The sequence below is a fragment of the Arachis stenosperma genome, chromosome 8, assembly GCF_014773155.1.
Source record: "Arachis stenosperma cultivar V10309 chromosome 8, arast.V10309.gnm1.PFL2, whole genome shotgun sequence".
NCBI classification, from domain to species: Eukaryota; Viridiplantae; Streptophyta; class Magnoliopsida; order Fabales; family Fabaceae; genus Arachis; species Arachis stenosperma.
In genome coordinates this window covers 46,195,794-46,223,493 of record NC_080384.1, presented here as the reverse complement: position 1 = coordinate 46,223,493, position 27,700 = coordinate 46,195,794, and the positions used below count along the sequence as shown (strand labels likewise).

At 33.7% G+C, this 27,700-nt stretch overlaps 2 protein-coding genes across 7 annotated transcripts; one reads left to right on the top strand and one right to left on the bottom strand.

Annotated features, from left to right (window-relative positions):
* Nucleotides 1-1,082: 1,082 nt before the first annotated feature.
* LOC130945180 (alpha-N-acetylglucosaminidase) lies at nt 1,083-16,529 on the bottom strand. The gene is made up of 19 exons (XM_057873883.1): nt 16,302-16,529; nt 13,317-13,390; nt 12,377-12,588; nt 11,698-11,819; nt 10,642-10,727; nt 10,012-10,106; nt 9,780-9,861; nt 9,480-9,586; nt 9,358-9,388; nt 8,679-8,796; nt 8,160-8,210; nt 7,014-7,123; nt 6,818-6,920; nt 6,466-6,564; nt 4,032-4,142; nt 2,937-3,181; nt 2,465-2,702; nt 1,810-1,888; nt 1,083-1,669 (listed from the first exon to the last, which is right to left on the bottom strand). The coding sequence occupies exons 1-19, from the start codon at nt 16,515-16,517 to the stop codon at nt 1,431-1,433; spliced, it is 2,418 nt and encodes an 805-aa protein (XP_057729866.1). The 5' UTR covers nt 16,518-16,529; the 3' UTR covers nt 1,083-1,430.
* On the top strand, nt 16,453-26,918 carry LOC130945181 (cleavage and polyadenylation specificity factor subunit 3-II). 6 transcript variants are annotated; one of them, XM_057873885.1, is made up of 15 exons: nt 16,466-16,672; nt 16,829-16,955; nt 17,078-17,207; nt 17,279-17,456; nt 17,567-17,639; nt 19,669-19,786; nt 20,127-20,200; nt 21,058-21,194; nt 21,605-21,668; nt 22,145-22,210; nt 22,311-22,380; nt 23,456-23,560; nt 24,492-24,633; nt 25,150-25,243; nt 26,105-26,918. In XM_057873885.1, the coding sequence occupies exons 3-15, from the start codon at nt 17,183-17,185 to the stop codon at nt 26,546-26,548; spliced, it is 1,590 nt and encodes a 529-aa protein (XP_057729868.1). In that variant the 5' UTR covers nt 16,466-16,672; nt 16,829-16,955; nt 17,078-17,182; the 3' UTR covers nt 26,549-26,918. The 6 variants fall into 6 exon arrangements, with proteins under 6 accessions (XP_057729869.1, XP_057729868.1, XP_057729867.1 ...); XM_057873886.1 differs by lacking the exon at nt 16,829-16,955 and having other exon boundaries at nt 16,453-16,672; XM_057873884.1 differs by having other exon boundaries at nt 16,629-16,718; nt 16,829-17,207.
* Nucleotides 26,919-27,700: the final 782 nt, after the last annotated feature.

The following is a 27,700-nucleotide window of genomic DNA, read 5'->3' as shown; positions in this document are numbered from 1 at the left end:
CTTTATTTTCCTCCTTCTTCATCTTCACATTCATTTTTCCTTTTTTTTGTGTTCTTCTTTTTACTTCTTCGCTTTCTTTTTTCTTTGCGATTTCTCTCAATCATCATTCTTTTATTGTTGCTGTTGGTGCGTTTTTTCTTTTCCTCTTTTTAATAGAGGTTTATTTAGATCCAAAAATAAATTCGATGAGTTTTTGTTGATAATTTACTTGTTCAAAATTGAACTAATTTTGATTTATTTGTAAATTAATTGAAGTTCACTTAATACTATTGATAAGTATTGACCAAATTTTTTATTTCTTAACTAATTTTAATTTATTTCTTAGTTTAATTAAAATTCATTTTTATTCAAAAATAAATTGTATGTGTTTTTGTTGATGATTGAATTTTTTTACTACTTGTTCAAAACTGAACTAATTTCGGTTTATTTGTATATTAATTAGGATTATAAAATGGGAGAAGGACCAAATTGGGTCCAAATTGAAATGAATTCATGCCACCTAACCGTTGGGACTATCTAACGTGGCAAAATATGGCCACAACACTCTGACAACTGACTCAGTGCTGGAAATGACGCAAGGACCATTATGGTGCTCGGAGCTCTATAAGAGAGACTACTATAGAAAAATTTGGATTTCAAGGACCATTTCGAATAATTGCATAAATCTCGAGACCATTGTGAGAATTTATTGCAATAACTCCGAATCTTGTAGTGCTTGAAGAGCTTTCATCACTAGCCATGTTTGGAGCGTACACAAATCTGCAAACATGAGCTTCCTGGTATAGCTTCATCTTATTTTAAGAACCAGGACTGCTAACTTTAAACAATGTCATTTTTGTGAGGGTGGAGGACTAACTTGTATAACTACTTTTTTGCACCTCCAGCTTGGCATCTAACGGACAAATCATCATTCTAACAATCTCGTCAATGGCTTCCGGTTGTTATTTGAGAGACAAAGTAACAAATCTATGGTCTCCTATTTGCAAAGGTCAAGTTCTTATTTATATTTTAAAATGTGAAAAACTTATTTGTACTAACATAAAAGATCAAAGACTTATTTTTTTTTATTTAAATTATCTATCACCCGGTGAATGGAGAATAAAAATGCAATAATCACATGTATGATAGAGATAATTATGATTGTGATGAATGGTGAGATTTATTTGATATGCCTTCCTGCTTTGGATGCTTCTTTCTTCTGTTTCTTGCTTTGTTTGTTATTTTTCATTTGAAGTCTTTGTGATTATGTAACTTCTCATTTCTTAACCATCAAAGAGAAAGAGAAATACAAGGGTAGTATCAAATGATTAGAGATAGTTCAGCTGAAAAGCAACAAGCCTTCATAGAACAAAGATAATAAAAAGCAATAATGTATATTACTTATTATTCTCTGCATTTCTGACATCAAATCTTAGGGTTTGTCAACCAAATTATTTTGCAAAATACTTTTCATAGAGAGCTTGGGAGATGGCAAGAGAATTTCCGTTGGCCTTTACTGGGTAGAGCTCATTACCTTCTTGCCACTTGTTCGACTGCGAAATCCATTGTTTTCGCCACTCAATCAACTTGAACTTCTCATTCCTCCTCAAGCTTTCAGACAAATAGCTGAAATAGGTTGAAGCTCGTGGGAGATAGTAGCTTTCAAAGAGACCACTCCAAAATTTGTTAGCTGATCAAGAAGCATGGTAAAACAGAAAACTTCAACATAATTGCTATTGTATAGCAAATTTTGATATGAAATAGGCATATCAAAGTTAAATAAGACACCAAAAAAGAAAAAAAAAATCAAAGTTTATTAACGTATTTTACCATAATCATGGAGCTTGCTCTGTGTAGTTTCATTCGTATCATACCACATGGTCACTTGTGTCCTAGCATTCCATTCATACTGGCCATATAAAGGTAAAAAATGGCATTAAATCATCTAATTATGGTGTATTTGTAGGTTCCATTGGCGTGTGACTCGCCTGAATGTTTTCACATTAATGGGAATTTTACCTTGGAAAAACATTTGAATATGACATTTCTAATATAAAATCTCTAAGAATGTAAAAACATTTTGCGAACCACATGACGGGTTTCATATTAATTTCATCCCACTGGCCCAAGGATACAATTATCACATAACCGTATAAACGATGAATTATAAAGGCATATGATATATTATAAATTTGTTTCAACGGCCAAAGATACCATTACTGTAAAACAATAAAATACATGCAGAGAAGAAAAGAAAGATGAATTATACATGCATAAAATTTATCAAAAATATGGATTTAGCTTTAAGAGTTTAATAATAAAAATTTTCTAAATTTATGTATCCAACGATTGAAAATGAAAAAAACTATTATAAATAATTAATCGTATTATAAGTAATACTAATTCTGTTGATATGCATATGTTTGTTAGCAGCAGCAATATCTGATCACAGATCATGCTGTGAGCAATATATATATATAGTTACCTGCTTCTTCTCACTTGGATTCCTTGCAAGTTTCTTAGCACTCTCAAGCCATGTTCCAAGAAGAAAGTTGTCATCGGATGCCAGCAATATTTCAATATCCTTAATCAATTGAAGGAACTTATTGCTATGAAAGTGCAAGGCATCAATATCCTTCTTCTGAAAAGAAGTAACTGCCTTGATGTATTCTTCGTTTGCCAACTTTGACAATACCTGACGTGTTAAGTCAACCAGGTCATACCTGTCAAAAAGAAAATGGCACTTTTGATTAACACAATTCTTTTCCCCCCTAATCAATTTAGTACACCATCCATTTGCTATTATCTAACATGTCCGATAAGGAACGACTTGGAAGAGCACCATTAGGCTAACCCAAAACCAAGTAAAAGAACAATTTAAGAATAGTATGCTTTATGGAAATGGAAAGTGAGTGATACAGAAACAATTTTTGGATATACCAAACTCAACAGGTTACCTGTATGTGAGACTTCCAGCAAGATCCTTTCCACCAGCAAGGAATAGTTGTAATGCCTTGATTACATCATTGGGACGATACCACAAATGTGCCTGTGGCATATCGGAGTTTGTTTCCTGGGACAAGTATCTTCTATTTCCAGGTGGCAAGAAGTAAATTTTCTTCTGATCGTTCGCCACGCTGGATCCAAAATTTGTTGATGGGTCCCAATCAGGAAACATTACAATAAAATCATGGTTATGGTCCTGTGATGATTGGTAAATTCACAAAGTTTTCCAAATCAGCACCCAGGTTTCAACAATTATATCAACAATAGATCTTGCAAAGCAACTAGACCAAAATTTACTAATAATCAGCCGAAATCATATATGATCAAGGACAAGATCATAAAAGCCAGTAACGAGAGTTAATGAAACGGAGGGTAGTCCAATATATAGAAATATAGAAAAAGTATAGGTAAAACCATTAACAGAGATTTGAATTCCAATAGTTTAAACATGGACATGATTTTCAAGACCCCATGGCATTGTTTAAGCCTTGTAGTTGTCAGTTGTCACTGTCAATCATTTTAGTGGAATATCTTCTTCCGCAACATTCAATCCAACTCTTAGTCAAAATCAACATCATGCTTGATTTTTATTACCAGCCAAGTTTCAAGGAGTATAGTTAAGTTTAGAAGTTTATTTGTGCCAAATTTAAATCTTAGTAGTAAGTTTTTGAGGTTCTGATATTATCCTATTCCTAATCATGTCTTAGAATACCTTACTGTACACAATCTGTTAAAATAATGTTTCATCTCCTTGTATTTCATGATTTAATTGCTTATTTAGGATTACCAATAATTCTAAATAAGGATAGTGTATTGTCATCATACGTATCAAATGAAAACAATATATACTCCTTGTGTCCAGAGTTTCTATCCTGTTTGTTAAAAGACTAAGTAATACAGAAAGAAGAGTAACTCTCATTCAGTGTGGTTGTTTAGGTATAAAGATCCCTATTTAAATTCTAAAAAGAAAAGCAACATAGAAACTAGCATGGCGTAAAATATATTATCATAAATGTCCAACGAATTCAATTTATGAAAATACATACAGCAATTCCATCGGTACAATTGTAAATTGTGTGATACAGTATCTCCCAGGCCTCCTCAACTTGATGAACTGCTTTACCATATCGCCTATGGGAATAACTCTTGATCCACTTCTGCAAATAAATAAATAAATAAATAAAATAAAGTACAACCCATTGGATGAAGGTTTTGATGATATCAAGATTCTAGATACATAACTTTACTATCATATTGTAGTCTGATTCACATCCACAGGAAAATAAGAGGAGAAAAGAAAGGACTGATCATGAAATGCATGTACGTCATAGATAACACAGATGTTAACAAAAAGTACTCTCTTCAGAGTACTGAATCATCTTGCATTGAAAATGGAGTTGAAATCTTGGTTTCAGGAATTAGAATTATGCATGTACATGTGCCATCAGAAATTAGAATGTGTAGCTATCATGTCATGGAGGTGCTTGCCAAAGGAATGTGTAGCTGCCATGTGATTAATATCTCAAGGTTGTAGTACTTTCAAACCATTGCTTTCTTCGAAGGTAGGTGAAGGTCTCGTTTTAACTTTTGAGAAGACTACTAGATAGGAGATACTTCATTTGTCCTAGCTTTTCCTAGTTTATACCACTTATATTCCTTGAATAATTCTCCTATTCAATCCTTTTGTATTGCTCAGGGTTGTTCTCCATCTTGGAATCTCCACCTTCTTTGTAACCTTAAGGATAGGAAAGCCACTCAGTTCTTGATGCTCTTAACCTCCTGATGATTTCTCTTTGATTACTATGCTCTTAAGCCTTTTCTGATTTCTCGACTCCTTTGGTAGTTTTAGCTGAAAATCCTTCTTTCACTTTCATTTTCAAATTCAATCCCCAAGCACAACCTCTTTCCACCTAGATAAACCCATTTGGAAGTCAAAGGCTCACACTAAAGCCAAATTCTTTATATGGAAGTTATGCTTAATAGAATTAATACCAATGACATGCTAAAGGTTTCAAGGTCACATAAAGCAATTTCTCCTAATGCGTGTGTTATGTGTGGGGTGAATTCAGAATCAAACTCATCTGTTTTAGCACTATCTGATTACTGTCTTTTTATGGAATAATTTATTCAGCATCTTTGATGAATGTTTGGTGTGCCCTGCAACCCTCCATCAGTTTCTTTTGATGAGATTTGTTGGGTTCGGAAACAGAAAAGAAAATATTTGTGGCGATGTGCTTTATAGGCCACTATTTGGTTGGAGCGAAAGCCATGAATTTTCAATGCAGATTCTCTAACAAGCATGTTTTATTAGTCCTAGAATCTAGTTGGTGTAAAGCTCATAATATTTTCCAGGAATTTTCCTTCTCAAACTTATTGAGAGATTGGAAAGCAATGTTTTCTAGATTAATTTTTCTTTTGTTAGCTTTGCTTTGGTGTAGGGAAAACCCAATTTCTTAGAATCCATTTACTATTTTCTATACACAAGGTTGTTTCACTTTCTCTTCTCTTTTCTTCTGAACATGTCACTCAACCATAATGAACTAGGTCATGTAGAACAAATTTAGATTCATTTAATCATTAGAGTTATGACCCCCCGAACAAGTTTTTAGACATACTAGCATTGACAATACTTACCACATTTCATGATATTAGAGTTGAGTAGGCCTAACTCAATCTGAAAAACTAGCTCAAGATGTGAGGATTGCCAAGCACTTATAAAGACTATCGTGGTCATATCCCCAAGAAATGTGAGATTTTTATAATACCCTCTTAGCCCATTACTGGACATATACAGAAGGCCAACTAACAAACATAGGATAGGCTCCAATACCAAAAGCTAGCTCAATTGGTGAGGATAGTCAAACACTTATAAAGGATATTTATATGGTCATATTTATAAGTATCGTGGCACTTCTAATACATAATTTAAAGAAAGCTATACCCTGACATGACAATAGTTGATATTCTAATCGCGTGATATAGAGGGCATAATGTCCCTATAATGCAATATGAATTGAGATATTATTAAACATAAACACACAACAAGAATAGAACTGAATTTTTAATTTGTTGCACATGGTCATCACGTGCATATTAAGATCTACTTACAACTTGTACATTTTACACTATCAATATAAACTACTTTCTAAGCCTCTCTTGAAAAATTAGAGCATTCTTGATATATGTTTTGTGCAACACTTGTTATTCGTAAGATGCTTCAATATATATATGTGAAAATTCTACTTGTAAAATAAAGAGAGTAAAGAGTTGAAAAAGTTTTAAGTGGACTATCAAAAGATCAACTATGGGAGAATCGAGGGAAGATTTAAATGAGAAGTTAGATTTGTGAAAATTGAATTTAAAATTAAGCTTATCACCAGAATTAAAAATTAGATGAGAAGAACGTTAAAACAAAGTTACAAACTAAGTAAACACAAGTGTCAATAATTGTATAAGCAATAAGCTTTTGAACAACATTACCGAAACTTGCACTTTTTCCTCCCGAAATGCCATTTCAGACATTAGTTCGTAAACAACAGGATTCTGCTCTATTCCTTCCATGCACATACCAACACCAACCTACAAAAAATTTAGCTGCATAAGTTTAAAAACTAGAATGCAGAAGCTATAAATTAAAAAATTTACTAAATAATTATATCTTTAATTTAATGTTATCAATACTTATTTTCCAACAAAACGAAGAATAGGTAAAAAATTAGCTGCATATGATCAAAGTTGAAGCAGGTGCCATGTAGGCTTCTAGGAAATAAAAACTTCTAAATTATGCTTATATCATAATTGACAATATGCAATACGAGAAAATTTGCAGTACCATTGTTGAGTTTGCACTGATACGAGCCTCAACAGGCCCTGAAGAAATTGCATCCAAAATACCATACATTTCAATATTACCGCCAAAATTATGTAGCATGCACCTGAAGCAGAGTAAGAGCGAGAAAGAATAATTGCTATTGACAATATCAAAGTCTTTCAAAACTAGTAATATGAGCTACCAAAAAGATAATTACCAGATATAAGGAGTACCATAAAACTGAAAGGAAGATTTCCATATTGGTTTAACATCAGCAAACAGATCAAGAACAATCATCTTCCCAGATGGAACTGATTGTAGAAGTGCCTGCAATTATTGACATGCATAGTCCAGAAAGGAAAAATATATATATTAAAAAAATCAATATAAAGAAGCAGCATTTGCATTAAATTGCACTAGCTTTAGCTCATACACCATTGCAGGACTGAAGTTGCATAACCAAGACCCATAATGCTAAAGAATTTTACTTCAGTGTTTTGTCTGAGATCTTCATACACCTCCAGAAATTAGATATCTAAGATCACTTTTCAAATTGCTTTAGTAAATATGAACATTAATACTGTACAAACAACTGAATGAGGGATCTACAATATCAGACATGGAGCAGCAGTGCAATCTAAACATTAAGAAGGTCAGGCGGTGATCAGGACTTCAGGAAGCACAAGGGAATAGAGGTGCTCTAGTTCTGGAAGGAAGTCAAGAAAGATGAAAGTGGCTAAATATCCGTGAGCACAGAGATGAAGGAAAAAGATATCATATAGATTATATGTTGCTTATTTTCTCAAACATATGAAGCAATACTATTTCAAACTTGTAGGAAGTTAAAGTCATTTAAGAAATCCATAATAATCTCTGACTAAATTCCTGGAAGTAATCCCTGGAGCTCATTACAATACATATAGATCATACTGGGAAAAAATGAATGTTAGCAATTGACTTTCTTAGAAGCCAAAATCCTGACATAAGGACAGGCTCTGGTTTCCATGAAAACAGTGCTATTTAGCACTGATATAATCTATGAAGCCAAGATCCTACACAACGAGAAGACGTATATTGATTCTGCTAATATATTCATTAAGAACTAGACAAGCCATCTGTTTGAGACTACACAAATGAGAACCTTGAAAGATTATTAAGCCAAGGTTGTCAACCGCAAGAAAAAAAGAGGCATTATATTCTATTCCAAAGAATAATTTTGACAAAAAAGGGAGGATCTCTATGTGGTTTCATAGTCTAACCAGTGGATGAAAAATGAAAATAAACAATAATAATAAACTTCAAAAAATAAAAAATGCAAATCCTTAAAAAGACATGATGTTTGGTCTGTTTTGGATTTACATACTTTCATTTGAGGAGGCTTCCAGAATGATGAGTCAGAGTAGAAGAGCCAACCCTGCAGAATCATTGATATTTGTCATCTACAAATCAGTGTGCATTACAAATGGCATCAAAATATTCACTAGAAGAAATAGGTAAATGGAACTCATTAACAATGAAAAGCAACAAGGAAAAAATATTCACAGCAGACCAAAACTCAATGATAGAAGTAAGCTGCTACTGGAAACATATTTTTCTACATTTGAAAACATAGGAAAAAATACACAAAGAAGGGGGTGAAAAATAAATTAAAAAATATAGAGGAAACTATACACCAAGGAGACTATCCATGACTCAGAGTGTATTTGATTAAAGAATATAAAAGATGACAACAAATATTTACAAGAAACTAATGCATAATATACATTTCAAAAAGATTATCTATAGGGATTCAGATGCTTATAAATAGAGAAGATATTGTAGATAATTTTGATATAGAAGGAGTAAAAACTGATGGAAAGATCCAGAGTCATTTGAAACGTACTTGCATAAGCCATACAGCATCCTTGTCACCTTTTGACATTGCTTTAAATATAGAGGCTCCAAGATTTGAGATATATTCTGGATCACCAGTAGGTGGGGAGTTTTCGTTAAATGTGTCACTACAGTCAACGGTATATGTTAGACATAAAATCATTTATGTGCCTTTATCTAACAAGTTAAACTTTTTTGTTGGTTTATGACATAATAGCAAAGTACTTATAACCAAAAGATCAAGAATTTAGACGACGTGTCCATCCTTCTATAGAGAAAAAGTTAACTTAAGCAAAAGCTAAACTAGACTCGAGCAAAATTCTTCAAGCTCAATGGGCAGCCCGACTATAGTGAGTTAGACAAAAAAAAACATTTGTGTACCTCTATCTAACAAATAAGGCCTTTGGAAGATATGATTCATGAGAATAGAAATACAACATGTATGCCAGAACTAATAGTAATCAACCTTAAAAACCCACTCCACTCAGATCACAATAACATATGTACAAGACTCAAACCAATAGATATCAACAAGTGAACATGCTCACTCAAATATGACTGTTTCATAAAATGGAAAATCCTCAAACGAGAAAAATGGTTCGACATACTGCTAGAGTATATCATCAATTTGCAAGGAAAATTCAGCAGGAAAATAAAGAATATAACATATGGAGCACAAATAAACATACCAGTTATAGATGTCTGTTACATCCCCATATTCTGTAAAAAGCAGAAATTAGATAATATGTAAAATTGACAAATATAGTGAGGATTAAAAGAATGAAATATAACTCAGAATTTGGGGAATCACCTTTGATTTGTTTCCTGATAAAAGCTTCCCCAATTTCAACAAATAGAGGATCCGTGGGATCAAGAAGATATGTACAGCACCAACGAGGATCCCCATCAACGGTGTTCCTATACAGAACAATAATTAAACACATCAATGATACATACATGGAAACACAGAGCTCTAAAGCTCAAAAAGTTTGAAACTGGAATATGAGCACAAATCTAAGGTATGCCACTTGATAGGGAATTTTTCACCTTGGTTATAAAAAGTCATGCATTAGGTACACAAAAGTATCACCATAAAAGGGAAGAGAAATACCAGTCACCAAGTCTAGTTATTTTTGCTGAAGGGAATATCTTTGTCAAAGAAGCTGGAACATTCCCCGAGAAGGATGGCAACACTAGAATATAAAAGATCAAATGTTACATGACAGCATTGGATTTACGAAATGTAGCATAGAAATTTGAGACTTAAATACAGGTACTGACATAGGTACCGACATCAAACAATATGACATACAAATAAAATCTATATGATCATGTGAGTTTACCTGGGGTCATGCCTAGCTCCAACATTCGAGTGATAATCTGTTTCTGTAAGGCCAATTGTTGATCTAGCCAATTATGCGATAAAGGGCCACCCCATCTGAGAAATGATAGATCTCATTTTATACTAGAGAACATGCTACAATAAAAGTTACCTTTTATATGAAATAACCAGTGAATGCAACAAAAAGCCTCTATAGTAACAAAGATACACCCTTCTGTATCATGAAAAATGGATAGAGAAGGATGAAAAAAGTTATTACTACTACTAGTACCACCACCATGTGGACTATGTACGGAATATATTTTAACATATTGTAATGTGAATCCACGACTACACATCAATACATCATACACACTAAGAATGTTGCAACTGTACCTTCACCTCCATGCTGTAAATCAAGAAGACAGGTGAAAAGCAAAAGAGATAATACCAAAGTTCCATCACAATAAAGGATTATTCATAAACTAATCAGAAGATATTCTCATTATATCAATTATCCAACATGAGTGCCTCGACTTTCAAAAATGCAAAAGTACACAGACCACATGATTACCCAACTAGCAATGCCATTTCCATGGCCTTATAAGCACATTAAAATCAATGATAGGGTTTAAATATTTACTTTACCTACCCATGTAAATTTCCCATGCGAGCCCATGCAAGAAAAGCAGGTCCACCAAAGAAATTATTCAGATCTTCCGAACTAATGTTAAAATCCTACAAATGAAAATACTAGTCAAATCACTGTTGAAAGAGAAAATACAGTATGTATCAATAAGAATGAATAGTGCATCTAACATTGGTAGCTAAAACATGTTGTCATCTTCAAGCCCGTCACAAACCACATGCATCTCAACATTGGCAAATGCCAAGAATGATGTCATATAATTCCAATGTGGTATAAATATAGTATGTAGATTATAGACTACTTTAAAATGTATAAGGAAAAGTCTTCATTAGGATAGCGTAGACATAAAGTAAGCCTAGGAGAAACCGACGAGAAGATATCTTGTGTTTGTTTAATAGGAATTGCATATGGAGCTCATCCTTAAAAAAAAAACTTCACCATTGCTACCCCTCTAAAATGAAGAGAAAAAGCATAACAATTGAGCAATGCATGCAAATCTCTCTAACATATCAATCAAGAAAGACCGTCTAAAATAGTCACTATGCTAGATGACTACCACTAAAATGCTAACAGGACTTTATCCAAATAAGTGAATACTTGAAACTTCTAGCATTTTGTAAATGATTATAAATCCAATGATTTGAGTGCACTGACATTGTTGTCTATGGAAGCAACAAGACACCAAATATCTCCATTTAAAACTACCAAATTTCATTAATCAAAAGGCATAAAATGAAATACCCAGGCCCAATATCTGTCAAAGTATAAACATATCTAGCATAGCCAATAATATGCAGAACAGTTATTAACATAGTCCAAATAGAAACATTATGCACAATTTACTTTGAGCAGCATAAGTTTGAAAGAATGGCTGATAGAAAGAATCAAATATAATAAAAACATGATGACAAACTTTGCATTTTGAAGAAGTAACACCATCACTGAAGTAATGATCTTCTAGTGAAAAACTTGTTTCTGTGCACTGATTTTCAGAGGTAATTCCCTCAACATGAGAAATCTCTTTACTTAGACTAAGGTTTGTCTTAAACTGCATCTTACCTTAAAAACCTTTTGCCATATTGCTTCTTGCCCAGTAAATGCCAAGGGTAAGTTCACCCCCTGAAGTGCCATCCAGTCTACCTCCTTTTCCCACTTTTCCCACTCCCACCAAACATACGAATCTACAAGGAATCACAAAGAATGTGATATTGTATACCCTTGAACAAGGAACCACTGGTTGTGTATTTGTTCCCCAACTATGCATTGTTCCTAACAGTAAGCTTAAGATCCTTGAATGTGATAAGATAGGAACCCCAAAGTTCAATACTTCCTGACCAAAATGACTTGAGAAAACTCACTCAACTCAATAGTATTACGTTTGGCAATAGGACTTAAGCATTTATTTGTATTGGACTATGTACCGCTAGCCATTAATAAAATATTTCCTTCTCATAGATTTTATAAAGTCCCTAGAAGATCAATTACTGCTTTTTTTTCTTTTAAACACATTAGTACCTTCTAACTGACTTTGTATAGGTTGCATACAAATGTTCATTAATTCAACTTCTTTGGAATAAGTGACTAAAGATTATCTATATTTTGCCAGAGATCAAAGTTTTAAGCATCCACATTAGTCATCGACTGAACTAACGTTCAGTTCACATTCTCAATAAGTGGCTCAGTACAAAAAGTTTCAGGAAAATGTGTAATTCGATGGAAAGCTGATTTTGGTACTCACAGCTTGAAGTCACAACATTTTGGTAATAGTTCCATGGAACTGGGCGTTTAACTATTAGTCCCTCATCTTTCAAAAGGGGAAGTGATCCTGGCTTTGGGACTGAAGCTATCTGAATTCCACCTGTCTTTGTCCATGAGATGTGAGCTCCACACCAATACTTTAGATACCAATGAAGGCCAGATGCAATCTCAACAGCTGTGGTTCCTCTAATACTGAGAAATATACACATTAACAATGTTAGAATGTAGGGAAAAAAACCTTTCTTTGCCCCGTGCCATATCAAAATATTCAATACTTTGTGTCATAATCCAATACAATTGCAGTAACTCAAGGAAAATGTTACAAAAATAATTTTGTCTGAAAATTTAAAATGAAAATGAGATCTAATTAAACTGATGTCATGTATTTTCCAAAATCATATCCTCAACAGCAGATGATTTCCATTCTGCCACTGAGGCATGCACGTACTTAGATACTAAAGCAAGCATGAGATCAAGTAACCAGCAAAGCGGGTAATAGTGAAATTAAACAAGGTTAAATGAAATCTCAGTAATACATCACGGAACTTCGTTCTCTTCTTGGCACCTACCATTCTATATTTCTGTCCTACTATAGACCACCTGATCTCATCCAAGAGCAGACAACTAATGACATTGAAAAACTGAAAACTTCAGAATCTTGTATAATGGTAACTACATTTAACCACACCATTAGTGAGCTACAGATGGTAGAATTTTCATAACTCTTTATATACAGATTTTAGACTGAAATTTGACCAATTTAATATTTTCAAACAACAATGTGAAGAAGTTCAATAGCATTTTCTGAAAGGAATAAAGATCTAAGGCATAACAAATAACAGGATAAGAAATAAGATGAGCTGTAAACTTGTAGGTAAAGAAAAAGAAAGCATTGTCAGCATAAATTTCAGTTGACATACATTATCTCAGGCCCACTCTGTCTCGACTGATTGTAATTATTTATCAGAAAACAACTGTCTCCACCACATGCATCCTGAAAACTATGGAAACCATATTTCACATCAAATCATATAAGAGTAGATGCAGATCCTAACTAATTCTGAAGGAGTATAAGGATATCATATATTAAGTGAAAGCATCCATTGGAAAATTGGAACTAAATAAATATATAAATCTAGTCCTTGTTGCTTCAAACAAAATTCTCACATAAATGACTATGATTGAATTATAATACATCTTTGTACAGAAGGGCAGGAGGCAAAGAGAAGTATACAACTTAGGGTACATGTAAACAAAAATTCAGGTAAACAAGGCCAAAAGGGGCGACAAAAAAATGAAATAATATAAAAACTCACTTTATTAAATGAACCATGGAGTAAAAACCAAGTACCATGTTGTCAATCGAAAAATGAACTGAAATGACCCCTCCCACGAATTCTTTCGAATTGTGAGGCACATTAAAAAATGGAATATATAAGCCCCGAAATTAAAATAAAGAGAACTAAATTATAGGGAAGGAGGGGTCAAACTTTTTTTTCTATTGGAAAAATCTTCTATACTTAATATTTATATTATCTTATATTTACATATAGGGAGAGAATGAAACTTCTAAACAATAAATCTGCCGTGAAAGGCTTGATTTGGTAGTGGTATGGCGTTTTAAGAGCAACTGAGCATTTTAAAAACTCTCAAAGCATCATGGTCAGCATTGTTTGGTAATCTTATATAAACATTGCTTTTAATAAGCAAAAATCACAAGAGTAGTATTTATAACGTTACCGTTATCTAAAATAGAATTTTACTTCCTCTGTTATTAATAAAAAAAATTTGATAAGTTAGTCTTCTATTCAAATTTAAGAATTATAGGTTAATGCTCACTTTGGTTAAGTAGATACATGTGTAAATCATTTTTGGTCCCTGTAAGTTTCAATGAATCAAAATGTCCCTCTAAGTAGTAAACATAAGTCAAGTTAAACGACTCACGCATACACCTACAGGAACTAAAGTCAGCATTAACCTTTTAGATTATATTAGCCTCTAAATTTTAAGAAGAGTCATGCTGTAAGGGTTTAGGGTTTACAGCCAAATATCTAGCCAGATATAAAGAACAACTCTCTCTCTCAAACTAAATTACTACCACTCACAAACTCAACCAACATTCAAATTAAGTGTTTGTCTGGCCATTAAATCGATACAGAATTATTTTTTAGTGTTTAGCAAATTTTTAATCCTTCTAATAGTAAAAGAAAAAACACTAGAAAAAAAAGGGTAAATACCCTTTCCAGCCCCTAAGCATTTAAATTGGGACATGTCGCACCTTTATCATCCAGAAACCTCAACCAGGTCCTCAACCATCAACATTAGTGAACGTATCGACCCCTGTGACCGGTTGCCTGGATGACGTGTCAGGTGTAGGCTGAGTTGTCAAATGCAGGTGCCACATGTCACTAGAAGTTGTTGCGGGGACTAAAAACCCCTCCCTGCCCAATCTGTTCTCAGCCCCACCGACAACACCCTCCACTCACCACCCCTCCCCAGCACTCCTACACCACCGCCACCGCCGCCACCACTACAACCACCTCACAACCTTCGCAACTCATACGAGTCCTCCACCTCTTCTTCTTCCTCCACAACCTCCCAAAGCTTCACCCAATGGAGGTTCTCTCTCCCGACAACACCTTCCACCACCACCACCACTACTCCTCCACCACAACAACCACCACCAACTCCACCACCGCTTCTACTTCCCAACAATCTCGAAGAACTCTTTCACCTCTCCGAGCTTCAACTCACTACCACCGCCTCACAACCTTCGCAACTCATGCGAGTCCTCCACCTCTTCTTCCTCCACAACCTCCCAAAGCTTCACCCAATGGAGGTTCTCTTTCCCGACAACACCTTCCACCACCACCACCACTACTCCTCCGCCACAACAACCACCACCAACTCCACCACCGCTTCTACTTCCCAACAATCTCGAAGAACTCTTTCACCTCTCCGAACTTCAACTCACAACCGGCTCCGAATCCGACCGTGCCGCAACCATCCACCTTCTAGAACGTTCTCTCGTCCCAAACCCTCCTCAACAGCACATATGAACACCTTACCCAGCACATACGATGCCGTTTCAGTTGCAGGGAGGGGGTTTTTAGTCCCTGCAACAACTTCTAGTGACACGTGGCACCTGCATTTGACAACTCAGCCTCCATCTGACACGTCATCCAAGCAACTTGTTGGCAACCGGTCACATGGGTCGATACGTTCACTAATGTTGATGGTTGAGGACCTGGTTGAGGTTTCTGGATGATAAAGATACGACATGTCCCAATTTAAAATGCTCAAGGGCCGGAAAGGGTATTTACCCAAAAAAACATATTTTTTTAGAAGTTACAATTTATATTTTTTTTAAAATCTTTTTTTAAATAAAAAAATGTTTTTTTACATAATAAGTGCTTCTTTTGGCACCATTACATCGATAAAACAGATCTTTTTTCAATGGAAAAAAAATTATTTTTTTATCTTTTAATATATTCGATAAATTTCTAATAGTAAAACTAAAAAACTAGAAAAATAAAAAAAATCTTTTTTAAAAAGTTACAATTTACATCTTCTTTTAAAAGATTTTTTTTCTTAAAAAAAATATTTTTCACATAATATATAAACTTTTATCATATTTTACATGAAATATTCAAACATATAAAAGACCTTTTTAAAAAATATATTTTTTGATAATGTCGTGCAATCAAGTTCTAAATAAAAAAAATTACTTTTATTTTATTTTACTTAAATAAATAAAAAAATTTTATATAAAATATTCAAATATAAAATTACTTTTAATTTGGTAAGAGATGTTTTAGAAAAATATCATTAAAAAAATTTATTTTCCAAGAATGCCCCAAAACAACCCTAAAACATGGAAACTCCGAGGGGAAAAGAGAGATCACCTTAGAGACAATTTTGAACTCGAAACTGGATAAATGAGTAGGAAGCAATCTACTCAAAACACCTTTAGCAGCAGCTTCTTGAACATATGGAGGCGCCCTTTTTGAGTCCAAGCGCTGGAGCAGAGGTCCTATGGAGTCAAACTCGGACAGTGACAGAGGAAGCAGCAGAAACGATGGAACCAAAATCAGAAACAGAAAATTGAACTTGTTGAACATTTTTTTCCTGCGATGGCGGCGCCACAGAGACGGCGAGAGGTGACGCGACAGAGACGGAAAAGGGCGACGCAGGCGGACCCGGCGGCAACGGTCAGGGGAAGCGACGGGAAGAGAGAAAGTCGCAACAAGTCAACACTTAGGAGCTGATTGCTTTGGTATTTTCATTTCTATTTTCAATGAAAGGAAAATAAAGCATGATTGGTTAAGTATTTTAAAATAATGAAAATATTTTCATTTTCGGTGAACAAATGAAAATATTTTAAAAACTGTAACACAAAAGTGAAATGGGCATTTCACTCTTGGTTTGACAGAAGGCCTAAGGCCCAAGGAAAACGAAAGAAACATCAATACACCCTACTATCCTAGCAAGTAGCAACACTGGATAAAGGCGTAAAGCTATTCCTAAACAATCGGCCACTCTATTGCCCCTCCCTGACGGTGTGGATGACATTTCCTCAACTGAAAACACGCGCACCATGTGTTTGATTAATTTCCTGAACCTATGTCTGTTCAAATTATGCGTGTCATTCAATGATTTTGTTCCATGGATGTTGGATTAGGAGAGTGTGGTAAAGCCAATAGAAGGACATAGTAGTGTTAACAAGCTGAGCTCCAATCTGCTCCTTGGCTTCCCTTGGAGATTTTTCTACTGCTAAACACCATTCATGGCTATTGAAACTCTAGTCCTCGGTAATTCCTTATTCCTTTCCTCTTGTTTCTTCTCTTCTCCGTGCATTACATTTCATTATTTTTTTTTCCAGGTGCTGGGCAAGAGGTAGGGAAGAGCTGCGTGGTGGTTAACATAAACGGCAAGCGGATCATGTTCGATTGCGGAATGCACATGGGTGTCTCGGACCACCGCCGTTACCCCAACTTCAGTCTCATCTCTCCCACCGGCGATTTTGACACCGCCCTCTCTTGCATCATCATCACTCATTTGTATTGTATCAACACACTCTTCCTTCGTTTTCATTATTTTTTAATCATTAAAATTTCTCACTCGCTGATTTTATACTCTTAATATTTTTTTTTGGCATAATTTGTGACAGTCACCTGGACCACCTTGGTGCATTGGTTTATTTCACTGAAGTTTGTGGGTTTCACGGACCAATTTACATGACGGTGAGTTGTTTCCTACTAGGTGTTCAATGTAATGCTTTTGTTTTGGGTCGGGAGAGGATGATAACTATTTTCTCACATAAGTACATAATTTCAATTATTTGGCATTTTTGGTGTGCAAAGTAAAATAAGAATAAAAGAGGACTGAAGCAGAAAAAAATAAGAAAAGAAACTAGGTTCCTAAAAACTACAATCACTCCTCATAACCGAAACTATAGTAATATTGAATCTGATTGTGCACCCCCTTCGCCATCAAATCTCCAACTTTATTAGCTTCCTTTTGAATGAGACCAAAACGGACAACCCAAGTTCGTCGCTGCTTTAATTCAAAATTTCCTATATAATAACCTTCTCTTCATGATTATCTAGCAGTTTCCAATTGTTAACTATAAGGAATAACGAATACCTGTGTGAGCCAGTCTTGCATATGACATCATTGAACTGAGCTTTTTTTTCCAATTATTTGGCATTTGACATTGATTGGTTGCTTTTTCTTAAAAAAAAAGATAGGAAATGAAGAATTTCGCTAAGAGAGAAAGAATGTATTCATGATGATGAGACATCCACGCTTAGATACATAATGTAGAAGTTGTTTTATCTTTGGACATAAAATCAATTTATCTTAAAGCATCCTTTTTTATTAAAAAAATTGAAAATTGTAGTTTTGTTTTCCTATTTTTTCTGGTGATTCTACTTCTATTAAAGTAAATTATCCAAACATAAGAGTTAAGATCAATTGATTATAGGGTCATTTAAGTAAATCTTATACTGTTGAATACTCTTTTATTAGAGTAACTTTTTACAGAACCCACTCTAGATTAGAATCTTATACATTATAGATCATAGTTATATGTCAATCTAAAATCATTTTGATATACTTTTATATGTATCTAAATTAGCGATATAGAAAAGTTTAAATGAACATGAAAATTAGGATGTTAGATTATATCCTTATTGATATTCAATTTTTACAAAATTTTGTACAAATAATCTTTCATAATAGGTACTTATATATTCAACGGTTAGATGGGTAGAACCAAATAAGCACTGTCATCTGAATAGTATATGCACCATAAACATACCCAAGCAGGGCAATCACCATGTTCATTCCATTCATAGCCACCAGCTAAGCAAAACTATCAGGTCAATTTCAATACATTCTTAAGTGTACATGATTATGTTCTTGCATCAATAGCAATATGAATATAGGGGATGAAAAAAAGTGAAGTTTTCCGTGCCTTTAATGCAATATTCCCTGAATATGTTTTCAGAATAATTGCTTGTATTTTCTTGGTAGGTAGATGTTATTTTAAGAGATTTTCTATGTATTAGTTTGAGCATAATTGGGAAAAAAGTGGGGAAAAAAAGAAAGAGAAATTAATAGTTTTAACAAAATCAGAATATTTATCGAAAAAAGGATGAGCTTGATTGATGTTTCAAAAATTTTCTTGGAAGGGTAATCCACCAAAAATGCACATGAATTATTTTGTTGCAATGCCCCCAAATTTTATCGACAAAAATGTCTTCAAATTATTTAAAAACGTGACAAAATGTACATCCGTGAACTCAAACATTCTACATTAATGGAAAAAAGTGATGTCGCAAACAGAGCTTCCTATGTGGCAAGTGAAACTCTGACATTGGCAAATGAGCCATGTCACGATTTTCTGTTAATGGGGCAAGTCTTTGATCATGGCTGAGCATTTTTGGCACGTTTTTAAATTATTTGATGGCATTTTTTGTCTATAACAAAATTCGGGAGCATTTTTGTTAACATCAAGATAATTCAGGTGTATTTTTGGTGGTTTACCCTTCTTGGGAAGAAATTGCTGAGTAGAATATTATGGTGTATTAGAAATACTGGTTATCGAAGTGGTTGTTGTATTTTGACATTCTTTGGAAATATTAGCAATATTGCATATACACTATTTTGACATACATTTTCTTTCTTTTGTGCTTCAAATACTGTACTAGCTGGTTTCAAGGTTCCATTCTATAATTGAACTTTAACTTGACAATTGATTTTAAACAGTACCCAACAAAAGCTTTGGCTCCTTTGATGTTGGAAGATTATCGGAAAGTACTGGTTGAACGCCGTGGCGAGGAAGAGCAGTTTAATTCTGATCATATTGCTGAGTGCATGAAGAAAGGTATCCAATCCAGTCAAGCATGTTCATGATTTGTATTTCTGTACATTTTCATAGCTGGCACCACTTCTTCTAACTATGCTCATGACTGAAAATCATTCTTTTTCTTGTATATCTAGTATGTCATGATTTATTTATTTATTTATTATTTTTATTGACCAAACTGCTTTTACAAGATTTATTGTTATAATTTTGTGAGAACTTTAAAATTTATTCACTTAAAAGGTCTACTTTGCTTAGCAATAGTTTGGTTTGAACTTTGGAATTTTGGTGAATGCAGCAGCTTCGACCTTTTATCTTAATAAAAGCATTTTAATCTGGTTTATTCCTGTGTACTATACAGTTATTGCTGTGGATCTGAGGCAAACTATACAAGTAGACAAAGATCTTCAAATTCGTGCCTATTATGCTGGCCATGTAAGTCTCTGAATCTCTGAGGCCATGTTTTATTTGCAAAACTAGACTTCTAAAATAACGTTGGGTAATCCAACTTACATACACTTTGTTGATTTCTTAAATTTGTTTTTGGTCTTTTATTGTTGCATTTTTCTTTCCTCCCTGCATGATGGTACCTTTTCATGCTTGTTAGCCTGATCGTTGTCATGAACAATTGGCCGTTTTGTGTGTGTGTTAGTTTTTGAGTGGGACTGGGTTATTTTGTCATCCATATCACCCAACAACCACTTTTAACTCGAAAATATATGAAAGATAAGTTGAGAGTTATTAAGTCAGGATTAGATTTTTCCCACTATGTTACTCATCTGCTAGGATAAGAGTTATTTTTCAGTGTACTGAGATGCTCAGATATTCTAGGAGAAACCTCCTTCTCTCTTCCCTATCTGCTGTATGTGTAGGTATTGCTTATAATCTGCATTCTGCCGAGAATAAGAAAAATACACTCTTCTCCTTAAGTTATATGGAATGCACTTCTTGTAAATGCATGTTACAATGATTTTATGCAACTTACAATCAATTTACCGTCATATATGATCCTACGAAAAGGTGCTCATACATAGGAATGGGTTAAGAGAGGCCATAGGAGCTCTTAGGCTAGCAGCATGGTTGAATTTATTATTATCATTGCAAGACTTATTTGTGTTCAGCATATCCTAATTGATAACTTTGCGTTTGCATTATTCATAATGTCATGTGAAGCAGTCAAGCAGCATTCATGGATCATAATTTATTGGATGTGTATAATATTGTTTTGCATTGTTGCGGTCACTTGCCTTATCCAGTTTACCTTCTTTGAGTACCTTACATTAATTCTTAAGGTTCTTGGAGCTGCAATGTTCCATGCGAAGGTGGGAGACTCGGAAATGGTATATACAGGAGACTACAATATGACACCAGATAGACACCTTGGAGCAGCCCAAATTGATCGATTGCGACTTGACCTTCTCATTACTGAGTAAGACCAGCACTAATTGAGTCAACGAGTCTTGCCTATAACAACATTTGAGTATTTAGAGAAAGAAATACACTATTTTTTCTTCTTATTTGTTGTGTCAAGTTATATTCATAGATTAGATCATACTCTAAATTGATTTTAGCTTTTGGCACATTATTTTCACTATATTTTGATATTACATTAGAAATATAAGACTTTCTTGTCTTGCATATAACAAGCTAAGCTCTTGGAAAGCTGGTATTGTATGTGACCAAGAGCTCATGATTTTAGTTTGTCAGTTGCCCACTTTTTCAGTTTAAATCAATTGATTTCAGTATCAAATGTGTTGTGCCACAGTAATTGATGGATCCTATTACACTTTCTGCTGTAATCTATGTAACTGAGAAAATTGCATTTGATTCTCTTTTCAGATCCACATATGGAACTACAATTCGTGATTCAAAATATGCTCGTGAGAGGGAATTCCTGGATGCTGTATGTATTGTAACACCCACTCTGTAGAATTATGTGCTATAATTGTTTAGTAATTTGGTTTTTACATTATCTTGGTGTATCTGTTTGGAAAGGAACTCTAGGGTTTGATTTCTTTTCAACTATTGATTTTATTTGAGGATATTATTACCTTTTTGGTTCCCAATGGTGCAAAGTAGAGGATCTTTTAAGGATTCCATCTCTCATGTTCATCCTCCTCTCCTTTCTTTTCTTCATTCATTTTATTATTTTAAGAGGAATGAATAGTGAATCCTCTGTTTTTACTTCTTGTCGCCTCCATTATTTATCTTATTTTTAATGGAGACTTTGCTCATGATTTTTGGTGGTCATGTTTTGACTTTTCTTGATTTGGTGCCATATATATTATCTCTGTGCGTCTTTTACTTTCTGTTTTTCCTCTTTAATTCAAGTGCTTCAAATCTATGGCTACTGTTAAGTTTTCAAAATAATTGGTTTAGGTTCATAAATGTGTTTCTGCGGGAGGAAAAGTGCTTATTCCAACATTTGGTCTTGGAAGGGCTCAGGTATTCTCATCAAGATAACCATTAGACCATCACTTCTTCTCATGATATTGATGGAGATATAATAGTTGTCTCATTTTTACTATGTTATTATGATGTCTAGGAACTATGCATTTTGATGGATGACTACTGGGAGCGCATGAATTTGAAGGTTCCTATATACTTCTCAGCAGGTTTGAATTAGTTACTGTTCCCTTTAAAAACATTATATATACTCGTTTTGCTGAACATTCATTACATGTATATTCATTTGATTATGTTTCCAATAGAAATCTTTCGATGTTCGCATAGGAGTTCAAGAATTAAAATAAGATTTACAGCAAAAATACTGGATGTGTCAAGAATCCAGATCCTAGTGTGTGTGTTTGTGGATAAATGGTTAGGTGAAGATGATTAAGCAAATTAAGAACTCTAGCTCATTAACTTCTCCACCATTCAAACTCGAATAAAGTGGAAATTCCACAAAATGTCATCCAAGGAGAACAATTGCACACAATTAAAGTAGTGTCGTTATTTATGGATACCCTAAAGTTTTATTTGAACGAATAGGTCAAAATTGAATAATTACTAGCATTCCAAATGAGCACTCATGGATATTTGAAACAACTTATTGGAAATGAAAATAACAAGATTATTTCTCTATGCCTTATTTGATTGCAAGAATTTGAATCAAACGAACAAAATGTTCAATAGAATTTAAAAGAAAGGTAATGTTACTTGCATAGATTTTGTCACATATGCACAGTAATTACTTGGTAAATAAAATAGATTAATAGAAATAATAAATGAGATAACAAATAGAAAGAAAACAATCAAAACATGCAAAATAAGTAAAATTAAAATTATCAGAGGAAATAGCAACTTTTCCATACACCACAAAAGGAAAGGAAGAAAAAAGAATAACAATTGGACAAACTAATAAAATTGATATTAATAATATCCAAGAAGGCACAAAATGTGAAGCATTGGGGAAACTGGGAAAGAACAGAAGATCGTCGTCCATGACCAAACACGGCTCCTTGTAGAAATTAACTAAATAAGTCATGTTATCTAACATAGATGCCACTGCATTTTCAGAAAATTGTTTCAATTATTGCAACTAAAAATCTGAAAATATGACAATGTTCTGTTTTCTACTGCTTAGCTGTGTTGCTTGTGTTGTTGATCTTCCTAAAGCTGTTTCTTGTACTATTTTCTTCATTTATCTGTGTCAAAGTAGACCTAACTACTAGAATCTGTATTTTTCAGGTTTAACAAAGCAAGCTAACGTGTACTATAAGATGCTTATCAATTGGACAAGCCAGAAGATTAAAGATTCATACCCTACAAATAATGCTTTTGATTTTAAGAATGGTAATTTCCATATATTCCATACATTTTTGAAATTTTACCTAGAACAAATTATGCATTTATATGCGCTTTCACATATTTGCATGCTGTTTTCTGCATTCAATAACAAGCAGGCAATGATGCCTTATAGATATTTGCTGTTGAAACCTGTGTTTAGTGATTAGACTACTTGTATATTCTATAATGGTAACAGCTAGTTAATCTGAAAGGAAATTTCTGCCACTTGTTCAAGGCATTTCAAATTAAAAAATATGAAATATCTAGACAGCAGAAACTGAGATAAAATATTGATATATGACTGGCAGCAGTCAGCCGTGCATAGTATTCTAGAAGGACATGCATAAAGGGTTTACCTCACAAAGCATGTTCACCACCAGGTAATTAGACAATACATACTTATGACAACTTTAATTTTGTTAGAGCTTTTGAATGTGTGGGATTCCCTTTTTTTTTTCACATCTTGTGCTACCAAATCTAAATTTGTTGAAAAGGAGAGAAAATCCCTGAAACTTTAGGAAATTGGTCTCTGTTAGAGATTCTTTTATGGATTGGTGTATAGCAGAAGGGATAGGAAGGGCAAGGAAATGGATTGAGAATCAGGTTCAAGCATGTAAAAAGAATAATGAAATGGGGAATGAGCAGGAAAAATAGTCAGAAGTTTGTTACGAAGTTAGTAGTGAATGAAGGGGAATATGGTGAGGGAGGATTTTTAACTAGTCATTTGTGAATTTTCAATAAAGGATTTTTATCTTTTATTCATATTGAATTTTGTTTAAAGAAAAACATAATCAAATTACATGGTGAATAGCCGTAAACATTTTCTTCTCTTTTCTGTTCATGTAAATTTTATAATAATTGAGATTGGCGATATAATTCACTGCTTCATATCGCTTGATATGTTCCTCATTTCAATGCTCTGGTTTTGATGCTGCAGTTTGCAAGTATGAAAGGTCTGTACTAGATACTCCTGGTCCTTGTGTTCTTTTTGCATCTCCTGGGATGATAAGTGGTGGGCTTTCGCTCGAAGTTTTCAAACGTTGGGCACCATTTGAAAATACCCTTGTTGCTTTACCTGGGTACATCCCTTTTTTTTACTCTCTCTCTCTCTCTCTCCCCCTCCTTTTGTATTAATTGCAGGATTACCAAACGGCAGATAATTGCCCCCTAAACTTTGAGTTATATTGGTATTTTACTTCATGATCATTGAGATAAACTAAAACATGAAAGTGAGACCAAATCTATAAAATGCCCAGAGAGTTTCGACAAGCAGTTGATACTCTGCACATTTTCTAAATAGCCTGCTATGATTGAAGCCCCTGCATTTTGAAGTTCTCCTCTAGTGAAAGTGACTCTCCTTTCTATCTAATATTTAATTCTCTTTCCAGTCTGTGTCATCAGTTAGGAAAACTGAAAAGTTGCAAGATTTCTGGTATAAGAGATTTATGTGTGTTTGGATGTAAAGGATGTTCCTCATATCTCATTCACCATAGATTTTTATTTGTTTCTTGGAAAGCCATGTATATCAATCTTATATTTTAAGTATTTATATTTCTGATGTGTTGTATAAATATTTTATTTCGTTATTATTGTAGGTATTGTTTGCCTGGAACAGTAGGACATGTATTAATGTCTAAGCCCCCAAAAATTGAATTGGACCCCAACACAAAAATTGATGTGCGTTGCCAGGTAAATATATTTCTTCTAGTGATTTGTTTACCTACATGGAAACATGCCTTCTATGTGAGGCTCTCTTTCTTCTTTGAAAAATGATTATTTAGTTTTCAACTGGGTAGACAAAAGTGCAAGCAGATACACATGTAAATAAATTATGAGACCAAAAATCTCGATGTTGTATGGAGTAGGGAAACTGGAAAAATATAGGTCTCACTAGTGCATAAGTAAGCTGGCAGTAAATTTGGAGAGTGATAGGTTCTAGTGGGTTGGGAAATATGTATATCAAGAGACAATTAATGCTGAGGAAAATAGTTCAGAGGCTAGTGCAAGAGTGCTCAATCTTCATCATATGTATCTTTTCTTATTTATATTTCATCACCTGCTCTATTTTGATATCTCACTGATATCAGCCTTTGGTCCATTAATACAGTAGAGTTTCTTCATCTATTCGCTCTCGAATACATATATCTTGCAAAAGAAAAAGAACACTTGAGCTTTTATTAGTCTTTCTGAGTTTTATAGTGTGATGAGATTAACATTTAACATGACTGGGGACTTGAGGGCAAGTACAACTGAAACCATGTATTACTTTTCCTATCTTTTGAGAGAAACAAAAATCTAACTTGCAATTGATTTAAATGTTGTGAACTGAGTTTCAAAAGTTTCATGCTCCTTGACAGAAAGCTTTTGTGGTTATTTGAAATTCCTTGATTCATCATGGAATTAATTCATAACGTTTATGTGCTTTAAGAAACAAAAGAATAATGCATTTTGCTATTCAAATGATTTTCTAGTGCAAATGGACATGGATTCAATTCATTTCAGTTTATTAATATCTGGAATAACTTTGACTACTGTTGTATATTTTGACAGGTTCATCAACTGGCTTTCAGTCCTCACACGGATTCTAAAGGGATAATGGATCTAATAAAGTTTCTCTCCCCTAAGCATGTTATACTAGTGCATGGTGAGAAGCCTAAGATGGTTTCTCTTAAAGAAAAAATTCATTCTGAAATGGGGATTCCATGTTATCATCCTGCAAATAATGAAACTGTATCCGTTCCTTCAACTGTCTATATAAAAGCTCAAGCAAGTGATGCTTTCATGGAAAGATGCTTAAAGCAAAACTTCAAGTTACATAAATGCAGTTCACAGGAGCTATCTATCAAAACCTTGACAGACAAAAACATAGTGCCTGAGCTTCAAGTGATAAATGAAAAAGCTGTATTTATAGTTGAGGATAAAAGCAAAAAGCTGAAAGTTGTGCATAATGATGAGGTTTTGGTTATGTTGGGGGAAAAGAAGACGGAGGATTAGCATGCAAATTATCTTGTGGTGTGTGTTTATTAGAATATCTATGGTGGGTGGTTGGTGACACTAGCTAGTTTTACATCTTAGGTTGTGTTTATTAGTTTAGATGGATTTTGGAGGGGAGGAAAAAGCTTTGCAGGAATAAATCGCTTACGAGTTTTATCCTTCTCTCTTGTTCTCGCATAATCACAAGCTAATTAATTACGCTTAATTTTTGTTTATTTTTATGTGGGTTACGTGGAAGGGAATCAAAACTCTGTAGGATTTCGAAAGATCTATCAGATCAAAACCAAAGCAGTATATTTGTGCTGCACTTGGTTTGCAATGATAGGAAGATTGCAATAAAACTAATTTTAACGAACGTGGAAGCTAGGCGTGTATATGAATGAACCAACAAAGTCGGCTTCGCATTAGATGGTTCCAAAATATTTCAAAAGACTTTTGCTGGTCTTGCTGAAAAAAAAAAAGATTTAGATAGTAGAAAAAACTTACTAAGTTAATCATTGAAATAATTCATACAAAAGGGTATTCGAATTTTAAATTTTTGAATTTCATATTAAGAAGATTAAAATAATATTTTAGAATTAAGGTTATTTAATTTTATTAATAATTTATAATTTTAAATTTGAATTTAATTTTACAATATTAGAATATCTTTTATTTAATCTTAAAAAAAGACTAGAGTATTTTCTTTAGAATTAAGGTTATTTGATGGTGTTAAAATACAAAATATTAATTTGATTTAAAAAGACGAAAATATTAGTCAAATTTTTTAAAAACTAAGATAATCTTTTTAGGACTAATTTCAAAATACTAAGATACCCTTATATGATCAAAGTTCTTTTAGATTTTTTTTTATAAATGTCAATTTGATTTAAAAGGATTAAAATATCCTTTTAGTCAATTTTAAAAATACTAAAATACTCTTTTAAAAATAATTTTAAAAAGACTATAATATGCTTATAAGGCTAAAAGCTCTTTTCTCACACTCAACTCATCACTCTCACATATCTCTTCTCAACTAAAACTCTTCTCTTCACATACCAGAAGAAGTGAAGAACAAAAGAAGGAAGAAGCCTTGCTCCATCATTTTCATCATATGATAATTCCAAGAAAACTTAAAATTAAAGATGTTGATCGTCCTAATTTTTACATTGT

What these genes read in the sequence shown, in the direction of transcription:
- LOC130945180 (XM_057873883.1), bottom strand. Translation starts at nt 16,517, where the DNA reads ATGTTCAACAAGTTCAATTTTCTGTTTCTGATTTTGGTTCCATCGTTT. An exon ending in CAGAGTGGGCCTGAGATAAT is followed by an intron (nt 12,589 to 13,316) that starts GTATGTCAACTG and finishes TATATTTCTCAG; the next exon opens with TATTAGAGGAACCACAGCTG. An exon ending in GGAAGCCTCCTCAAATGAAA is followed by an intron (nt 7,124 to 8,159) that starts GTATGTAAATCC and finishes CAATAATTGCAG; the next exon opens with GCACTTCTACAATCAGTTCC.
- LOC130945181 (XM_057873886.1), top strand. Translation starts at nt 17,183, where the DNA reads ATGGCTATTGAAACTCTAGTCCTCG. An exon ending in TTGGTCTTGGAAGGGCTCAG is followed by an intron (nt 22,211 to 22,310) that starts GTATTCTCATCA and finishes TATGATGTCTAG; the next exon opens with GAACTATGCATTTTGATGGA. An exon ending in ACCCTTGTTGCTTTACCTGG is followed by an intron (nt 24,634 to 25,149) that starts GTACATCCCTTT and finishes TTATTATTGTAG; the next exon opens with GTATTGTTTGCCTGGAACAG.